This window comes from Pinus tabuliformis, chromosome 7, assembly GCF_031772625.1.
Source record: "Pinus tabuliformis cultivar Carrire ecotype Pingquan chromosome 7, CPIR1, whole genome shotgun sequence".
Lineage (NCBI taxonomy): Eukaryota > Viridiplantae > Streptophyta > Pinopsida > Pinales > Pinaceae > Pinus > Pinus tabuliformis.
Genome location: NC_142293.1, coordinates 673561328 through 673571530, shown reverse-complemented (window position 1 = coordinate 673571530; position 10203 = coordinate 673561328). Strand labels below are relative to the sequence as shown.

Sequence of the window (10203 nt, the reverse complement as noted above, 5' to 3'; positions counted from 1 at the left end):
TTCATCTACATCATAATCCAAGAATTGGTATTGCTCCACCTTCTACTTCTATCAATTCATGTCCGAATCCTAAATGCTCTGATATTCCCTTCCCACATGAGCCAAAGCCGGATTCAGACCATGTCCTCATGATAACAGTTGAAGAAGAATATCCTAGGCTCACTGAGATGACTTGCTTGATGAGACCATCAAAACCAAGATATGGACTAAGAAAACTTGAGCAATCACAGCTAATTCTAGAATGCAGATTTAAACAAATTCCTTCTGATTGTAAAAAGCCAGTAGTTATGGAAATGCATAGGTTCTTTGCGCTTATGGATGGATGCTTGAAGTCAGAAATTAGTGCCAAATGGATGAAAGATATGCTGAATTGGGATTTGTATACAAATCCTCAGGCAGAAGAGTTTGACCAAGCATACACCTCTGAACAAAAAAGACAGTTGGCAACTGATTGGAAACATTATATGGAAGCAAATAACACCTGGATATCTTTCTATTCATGGAAGGATAAAATTGCTCCTATAAATGTTTTCACTGGATCCACTTCAATTGATAAACATGGATGGACTGCACTTGATGGATCAAAGGTAGAAACTCCTACTACATTTCCTCCTTATAAAGGAATTATTTTAGGAGAAAGCACAAATGCAGCCAAAGCCATCCCCCTGGTCCAAAAAGATGACAATGCCTTAGGCATTGATGGGAGAATCCAAAAAGCCAGTGAACAATTAAATTGGACCAATACTGTTATCAAAGGCTTAGAAATGAATGTAGCAAAAACAGAGGATGTAAAGAAGCAGATAGATGTTGTACAGTCTTCATTGAATAGTGTAAATAGTTGCTTAAATAATTTGCAGTTTGATTCCAGCATGACTCACTCTTATACCAGAGAATCATTGAGCAAGATAGAAGAAGTTGGAGAAAACTTAGTTGGACACGTAGGTGTAACTAAGACTCTCCTTACTGGCTTAACTGCAAAGATTGAAAGGATACAGTTGACAAAATTTGAAAATCCAGTTCCAAATTCTTTCATGGTAAAGAGAAATATAAAAATTGAAAATCCTATGAGAAATGTCCAGAAATTCCCTTTGTTGTTTCCTAAAGAGATTTCTTCAGAAGCTGATGAATCAGAACATATTAATATTGCTTCTTTGTTTAAGGAAACAGAAACAAAACCAGAGCAGAAATCACAAGAGACACAGATTCTTCCAATCTATGAACCTCTAGAACATAGATTTTCCAGATATTCTGCTCCTGATATTGAAGGAAAAGGAAAATTGCTTGAAGCCCATACTTTCTTTCCTGACTCTCACAGAGAATGGAACATTGATAACATGAGCATTGGCCAAGTCCGCCAAATGATAGATTTGATGTATACAGAATATAAGCTCATGTGTCTCAAAGGCAAATCTGAAATAGATGCTTGTAGAACTATCATTCAATGTTTTACAGGTACTCTCCTCAAGTGGTGGGAGACTGAATCTTCTCCTAAACTCATTGAAACCATGGAAGCAGAAGTTCTCAAGGATGAGAAAGGAGATGTTATTCACAATCCAGATGGCACTGTCATCAGCAATATGATTGGTGCATTGACATCAATGATTCTGGAGCATTGGTGCGGCAGTGAGATAGAGAAGCAAATAAACATGAGGTTATCCCGATGAACCTCAAGTGCCATAAGATGTCACAGTTTGATGATTTCCATAGAGACTGGATGCAGCGGATCTATGAGGTCAAAGACTCCAAGAACCTGTTGTGGAAACATGTATACCTTGTTGCTCTACCTTCTAGATTTGTTGATTATATTAGAATGCAAGAGATTTTCTAGTTACCTTTTGAATCTTACACATGGGGTGAGATATATTCCCATATTACAAAGACATTGGTGAGTCTTTGTACCAGTTCAAAGGTGAACAAGTCACTGGAAAAATTATCAAGACTGCCAGACAAAAAGTCCATCTGCAGCAACCAAATTTGTCAAAATAAAATAAAATAAAATTAACACACCACCCTAAATACAAAACAATGGAAATAAAATTAACACAACGCCATGATTACAGAAGAATTAAAGGAAAAAATGATAAAGCATAGAACAAATGATAAAGCATAGAACAAATACAAAATAATTGAAGGGAAAAATGATACGGCATAGAACAAAAAAATGCGATGGCCCTCTATTTTTTCAGTACCAAAAGATTTAAATTAAAAGAAACGGATAAAGGACACCACACTAACAAATCAAAAAGGGGAAAATTGTACTGTAATAGGTGCCCGATTTAACGAATGGCTAACTAGTAATTATTTTTGGAATCCGCTAATTTATTCATCCTACTCTTTCCCGTCCGTGAATACCCGCCCAATAAATGTCCATCCTCTGACACGTGTTGCTTCGCGAAATGTGCTTCAACTGGTGCAGTGCTCGCACTAGTGGGCTAATCACTTGTTGCAGGAATTCAACATGTGCGTAATAGTGTAAGATGGAGAAGAATATCTGAAATGCTCTCAGTGCAGTTTTATCTTCACAAAAATGTCTGAAATCCTTGCAAGAAAGGTCGAAAGTTGACAACAGGTACACTCTTGTGATAGCGATTAACCAGCCCGACTTTGGCGGAAACGGGACCTGACTGCATTGGAGCAATTGAATTTTAATACAAGAATAAAGAGGAGACGTTCAGGCTTTTAGTAATGACAATGCAATGTTATGTCTGCCTTCATCTCTGCGCTCCTCGACCTTTGCGGCGGAGTAATACTTTTAAAAGTAGTCTCGGGATGCCCAGAAGGTGTGTGAATTCGGTTGCGATGGCCAGTAAGAGGGATACCCACTCGTTCAGCAAGGAGGAGTATGAGGCATTCTTGCTCAGAACACAGGAACGAATATGCAATGAGGTCTGTATATACACAATTCTCCTTGAAGTTGGTATTATTCGAGGTTTAGGTCCTCAATAAATACCTTTTAAACTCCGTGCCCTCTCAAGCCAGCCATGGAGTTAGGTTGGCTGCATAGATAGCGTTCACGTTTCCTTCTTTATTGTATGTATTGAATGCAATATTGTATTTGGGTGTAATGCCAAGTAAACCGTATAACACTTGTTGGTCTTACAGTTTAAACTGGCATCACCTCTAAACATTGGCAATAATTGGAAAATTAAGTTTATAGACATTGAAATTGGCATTCTATGTACACCCTGTAATCTATACCAAAATCTGGCGTGCTGCCTAGGAGTCAGGACTAGGACCTAAAATGTTGCCTTTACCCTTCTATGTAATTGTGAAGGCATTTGATGTTTATTGTTTTGGTTAAAAAAATTCCTTTATACAGGAAATTGCATAAACATATGCCAATGTTAGCCCTACTCTCTAAACAAGCATGCACAATAGGCTGACAGGATCCAAGTCACAGAAGAAAATATGACACCGGCGTTATATAGGAGAATAGCACCCCACCAAAAAAGACTTGTAAAAACTCCTCTCTCAAAACAACACTGTATTCCTGTGTGTGATTAATGATACAAAGGATATGCATTTAGGAAGTCAAACTGAAACAGCTATACCACTGCTGCATATTCCTCACCACTACTGCTGCATATTCCTCATCATGCATGTAACTCCCTCATTTATCAAACTTGCACAATCACTTATCCCGCAGCACGGCATTATGTTTCAATGCTTCCCCACACAATGAGTACTTGTCGTGAATCCCTTATTTTTTCTAGGTGAAGTATTTCTCTGGTTCTCAGCTACAAATGCTCCCTTTGAAGTTAAAGGCCATGTCATGAGCTGTAAATAATATGGTTACTCTTGACCCAAATAGAGGTTTAGAAGGCTACCTAGTGTCCACAGCCAATGAAATACTCTCTCACACGTGTTGACAAGTCGATGACAAGTGAACAACCTCCCTATTGGGTCTATACAATCATAAAAAATTCAAGAGCCAAACGGATGTCACCATTACATCCATTCCCTACTGACGTATTGCCAACGCAAGCATTATATATGCCACTTTATGTCTTACAATTGTACACCCTTTTACAACTTAAATATAACTACATGAACGTACAAAGGTGACAAACACCTTGTTGATCGACAGCAATCCAATCTCTTCTCAAGAATCACTTCTTGAAGATATCATCATCATGCTTTTCCAGATTTTGTATGCATACTTCAACCTCACTTGGTGATGACATAATCCTCCTGCATGAACCAGGCAACTAGAAAACATCAAGATATTTCCCTCAATATTTAAACAATCACCACATATGTGACCCTGCCACAAGCCTCTCTTTTTCTTTTGTTTTATATAAATATTAACTTTATATGTGGTCTGTTACCGCAAAATCTAGTAGCCTAGTGCAGAGTCTCACTATGCACCTTGCGTCTTATGTGTTGAGAAACCAAGTGTAGTGAGGTTAGGCTTGATTTCTCTATCTTGATAATTACTTGTGAATGTTTAATGTCTTCTTATTACTTCTTTTTTTGTAAACTTGGCAGTGCTTCCTCTATTTATATTACTTTTCCAAAATCATAGACTTCCATTTGTTCCAGGTGGCTTACCTGCCCGAAGGAAACTAGGTAGCCACCTGTCTGCATTAAAACCTGTCCAAAATTTAAAAAGGTTTTTTGCTATCCATCTAGCGACATTGTTTTGACTGTCTATACTACTGCTCAGATAAAACAAATTAAACAAGTGAATGCATTTCATCAAAATTTTATCAGATTCGAACTGGACCACTGCATCAATCCTCATCCGAGGATATTACTGGGGCTGGCGCTTTGGCACTAGAGCCGGGCATCTCGCTCCTCTGCTCAATTCTCCACTTCATATCTTTTAGTGTCTGCTCAATTCTTCCCAAGGCCAAGTTATTTCTATAGGTCTGTATCTGAACTGTTGCTATTTCCCTGAGTAGTTCAGCCCTGACTGGATCCTTTTCCTTGTTTTTCTCCTATGCCTCTATTCCATCACCCGTTGCTTGTTCTCAATTCAGGGTCATGGCCCGTGCCACCACATTCTTCATTACCCAATACTGCTGTATGGTTTGCCTGAATAGGGAGTGATGACCATGAGAATTCCCTGGATCAGGAACCATGCTTTCCCACTCCTCCATGGGGATGTCCTGGTTCTTGATGCTGTCATTCAGTTCTCTCTCCCAACCAGCAATTTGGGCTCTGATGTCCGGCGGGTTCCCTGCCATATATGCGTCAATAAGAGTTTTCATGTGTTCACTGCCTGGCTTCCTCCCTCTTTTCCTGTTTGACCCGCTTGTTCCTTCTTCCTTCTTGTTTTCTCTCTTGCCTCTCCTAGGGGCCATGTTACTCCCTGCCTGTCTGTAACTGTCTTCTTCTCGTTGTTCTCTATTCTCCTCGCTGTGCTGTCCTCAGTATGAGGTGAGACCTATCACAAAGCCATTGCATTTATCAGAATTATAATAGTAAATCAAAACTATTTCCCATTTACCCATTTCCTTTCCAATTCCAGGGTTTGTTTCCTTCGGGATTTTTGTCGAAATGTCGCCATTCCTCTCCTTGTTATGGGTTCGTTCCTTTCTTGGATCTCTTACCGTTTTCCTTCCATGGCAACAGTCGGCTCGCGGCCTGTCTGTTTTGGCCATCCTCATGGGTTCCTCCCCAGATAAGGTCGGTTTTCTGTTCCTCCCTTCCCGGGGTCTCCCTGGTTTGTCTACGTCTTCCCTCAGGGTGCTGGTACTAAATACCTCCCCTAAAGGTTTCTTGTTTCCCTGGTTCTCTATTTTCCTTGGTTTTTTTCCCCCGAGGTGCTTCCTTTTTGCCTTCTGTATCCCTCCCATCGTTTCCTACAGGGATGACTATAGTCACGCTCTGTCTGGGTTTACTTCGAGCTTTTACCATGGTATAGTCCTCTCCCTTCCTGGGTTCGAGACCCTCCCACCTTATCTCCCTACCCCGAGTTTTCACAAGCACTTCTATTTTGTCTACATCAGTGTCGCAGGAGGGTCTGGTTTCCTTCTTGACAGACTTATTCTTGTTCCATCTCAGATTTCCTATATTCCTACTAAAATTAATCCTGAGCCTAACGAGGTTGGGGGAGAGTGGAACTACATACCAACTTGCAGGTCTGATGCCGCTTTTGTCCGCAGGCTGGATCTTTGCTCTTCGACCACCTTTCCTCTCTCCAGCTCTCGTCTCTGTCGTCTGCATGCGTTTAGCTATGCCCTGATTTCCTTTAAGTTTTATGCCCCTCTCCCTCCTGTCCCTTACCTTTACTGCCACTTGTCTGGCATTATTACTTGCGCTGATCCCTACGCCATCCTCTCGGGATGCTGCCCCTCTGTCCTAGCTGCCATCTCCTCTCATTAATCCTCACTTTCTCCCGGCTACTCTTGTCGTGTACGTGCCATCCTTGTCCTGCCACTTGCTGACATCCTTCTGCCCGCCCCCCTGCTCACTGCCCTGCCCTCTTCACTGTCATTCTCCTTCGTCACCGCCCTCATTCTCTCGGGAGTTGTACCTTCTCTGCCCTGCTCCGTCACTTGCCATCTTACCTGTCTGCTCACTTCATTTCCCTCATCTGTCCATTCCCCCACTTGTCCTCTTCCTCTCCCTTCCCGGTCACATCTCCCCGGTCCCTCTAGATTTCCTGTGTTGTCCCCCGATCGGGGGTTCCCCTCTCCTCCTTTGTCTTGTTCTAGGATTTTTACTAAGTTTGCCATCTCCTCCATATGGGATAGCTCTTCCTCGTTTGCGTCCAAGGTTCTTCCTCCATGACTGCTCCCCCAGTTTGCTAGGTTGTCTGCTGGTGCGTTGCCTTTCCTTCTCACATGGGTGGGAAGGATGTAGTCTATCTGTCTTGTGAGTTTGCCAATCTCCTGCACCAACCAAGCGGTTCTCCAGCTACGGCTAATCTTCTCCGATTGGGTTCCTTGCTGTAGCTGTTTGACTATATCAATTACCATTTTCGAGTCTCCTTCAACTTGTAGTTTTTGGTATTTCTCTCTTATTGTGATTTCCAGCCCTTTTTTCAGTGCATGAAGCTCTGCTTCATTGTTTGTAGTGTTACCGCAGTCCATCGCATAGATTCTGAGGGTCCTTCCCCTGTCATCTCTGAATACTCCGCCAGTCCCTGCCTCGCCGGGGTTCCCTTTCGCAGCCCTGTCGAAGTTTAACTTGATGAACCCCTTCTGGGGTCTTCTGAAGTGGTTGACCTCCTCTGCCTCATTACTTTGGTGTTTCCTGGTTGGCTTGTGCGTCATGCTTGGCTTTAGGTTCAGGCGTGTCATTATTTTTGTTTTTGTTGGGTTAGTTTTCCAATCCTCCTCAAACCAGCTCTCGGTTAGAATGGTCTCTCTGATATTTTGGATAATTTGGTTCCATATCTCTGTTCTTGCTCTACCTTCCTCCTTGAATATCAGTCTGTTTCGTTCTTTCCATATATTCCATAGAACAAAGCCTAGCGAGAGTCTCCATGCCCTGTTTAGAATCGTGTTCTGGTAAGGTTTTTTCCTCCAGTTCTCTATCGTTGTTTGCATGCTATTTATATTTCTGTTGCTAATTTCAAATATTTGCTGATGTTGTTTCCACAGGTTTACGCTAACTTTACAGGCGTTGGTTAGGTGCTCTATAGTCTCTTCTTGTTCTCTGCAGAGGGCACATCTCGATGGGCCTTGCATTCCTTTTTTTCTCAGTTGGTCCCATGTTAGTGCTCTCCCATGGCTCAGGATCCAGGTAAAGAACGCTACCTTTGGCCATGTTTTTGTTTTCCATATGCTTTCCCATTTTTTTGTTTTTGAATGTCTGTTGTGTTCTGCTTTTATTTGGTAGCCTTCTCCTATTGTAAACATACCTTTGATTCTATGGCCCCATCTTAGAGTGTCCGACCCTTCTTTTATCACTATTTTCCTTGTTGCCATTTCCTTTTCATAGATTTCCCATTGGGGTGTTGCTGGCGCTTCTGGCCAGTTTTCTTGTTGTTTCCACTTTCTCCAGTATCCTTCTGGTTCAAGGCACCAATAATTTCGTATTGTGTCGCCCTCATATAAGCTGTTGAATTGGTGGATCTCTTTGAGCTGCGGCTGGTCGTTGAGTCTTTCTCTCTGTTTCCACGCTTCTTCTCAGAATTTGGCTTTATTCCCTCCTCTAACTGCCCAGAAGCTATGCTCTCTGATCAAATCTCTGTTGGCACTGGCCAGATTCCATATTGTAGAGCTTTTTTTCTCATTTTGAGTTCTCAACTTTCCTTTTAGGGAATCAGGCATATCATATTTTCTCTCCCATAGTTTTTTCCACAGGTCTTCCCCTCCTTGTGTCCATCTCCACCACAACTTTGCCCCCATTACCTGATTCAGGATGTAAGGATCTCGAAGACCAAGTCCTCCTTCTTTTAGGGATTTGCTCAGCCAGCTCCAGGATAGGAGCGCCCATTTCTTTGTCGTGTTAGGCCCTTGCCATAAGAATTTTTTAAACATGTCTACCATTTTCTGGCAGATTGTTTTAGGGGTGGCTTGACTGGTAAGTTGGTATATCGGGATGGATTGAAGCACTGATTTTAGTAGAATGATGCGGCTCGGGGTATTCAACGCCCTGAATGTCCAGTTTTGCATTCTTCGTTGAATCTTTCCCATCAGGGTACTCCAGTTGGCCACTCTGTTTTGCTGGTCATTTAACTGGATACCTAAATACTTTGTAGGGAAATTCCCAATTCTAAATCCCATGGTTCTTGCCAGGAAGGCTTGGGAGGATGCAGGGGTATTGAAGAAATAAATATCCGATTTCTCTTTACTTATCTTTGTCCCAGAGGCACTTGTGAAGTCTGTGAGAATTTCCATTATTTTTTTTGCTTCTTTGAGTGTTGCCTGTCCATATAGCATGACGTCATCAACAAATTGCTGGTGGGTTAGAGGGAGATCATTTCCCTAGAGTCTTAGGCCCTTAAATTGTTCGTTGAATACTTTAGCTTTTATTAGTCTTCCTAGTCCTTCAGCTGCGAGGATAAACATGAACGGAGATAGTGGGTCACCTTGCCTGAGCCCTCTGGACGCATTGAAAGCTTCTGTAGGTGATCCATTTAGTAGTATTGACAGAACTGACGTGGTTATCATTGACATTACCCAACTTATCCATCTGTCATTGAAGCCGAATGCCTTTAGGATTTTTTGGAGGTATCCCCAATTTAGTCTGTCATAAGCTTTGGCTAAGTCTAATTTTATCAGCATCCCTTTGGTTTTTGAATTTTTCAATGAATGTATTGCTTCTTGTGCTACCACTATGCCGTCTGTTATTTGTCTGCCTTTGACAAACCCTGTCTGCTCCTGGGATATCAACCTAGGCAGTATTGGTTTCAGTCGGTTCACCATTATTGTAGCTAAGATTTTATATATGACATTGCAGAGCGCTATAGGTCGAAATTCTTATGGTTCTTCCGAGTGCTCCGTCTTTGGTATTAGGGCTAGGAATGTGGCGTTCAGGGCCGGATGCATTCTTTTGGTGCATCTGGATTCTTCTACTACATTCACTATGTCTTGGCTCATGAAGTTCCACGTAGCTTGAAAGAATTTTGAAGTGAATCCATCAGGCCCAGGTGCTTTATTCTTTGCCATCTTTTTGATTACCTCCTCCACCTCCGCTTTCGTTATGACTCTTAGGAGAGCCAAATTCTGATCTCTAGTTACAAGTTTGGGGATATGTTGACTAATTTTGCAGATGTTGTCCTCCCTTCTGATATTTGGTTCTGTCAGGAGCCCTTTAAAATGTTGTACCAGCAGATTCTCCATTTCAACTTTCTGAGTTAGCCTGTTGCCTTGTTGGTCCTTTAGGGAGAAGATTCTGTTTTGCTGTCTATGTTGTACCATTGCTTTATGGAAGAATTTCGTGTTTCTTTCTCCTTCTTTTAGCCATTGGATTCTTGATTTTTGTTTCCAAAGGATTTCCTCTTGTTTTCTCCTTTCTTCCAGATTATTTAGCACCAGTCCTTCCTCTTCTGCCAGCTCTTCACTTCTTCCTTCCTCTATGATTTTCTGTTGTATTTGTTTCATCTTTATCTGGAGTGTTTCTTGTTCCTTCTGGATGTTTCCAAATTCTTCTCTGTTCCATTTCTTTATCCTTCCTTTTAAGTCTTTTAATCTGAGTTGGAGGGTGTGCATTTGGTTTCTTCCTTCTATCACAGTCTCAGTCTCCTTCCACCAATTCTTCATTTTATCGATAAAGGTGGGTTCTCTTAGCCAAAATGCCTCAAAC

At 41.7% G+C, this 10203-nt stretch overlaps 1 protein-coding gene across 2 annotated transcripts in view; it reads left to right on the top strand.

Moving 5' to 3' along the window:
• Positions 1-2303: 2303 nt before the first annotated feature.
• The window catches only part of LOC149249255 (uncharacterized), a 267470-nt gene continuing 259570 nt past the window's right edge, over positions 2304-10203 (top strand). Inside the window, exon 1 of one of the 2 annotated variants that reach the window (XM_089456206.1) lies at positions 2304-2886. In XM_089456206.1, coding sequence (XP_089312332.1) covers positions 2686-2886 — 201 coding nt within the window. In that variant the 5' untranslated portion in view covers positions 2304-2685. The remainder of the gene's footprint in view (positions 2887-10203) is intronic. The other variant, XM_089456207.1, reaches the window with a different exon arrangement.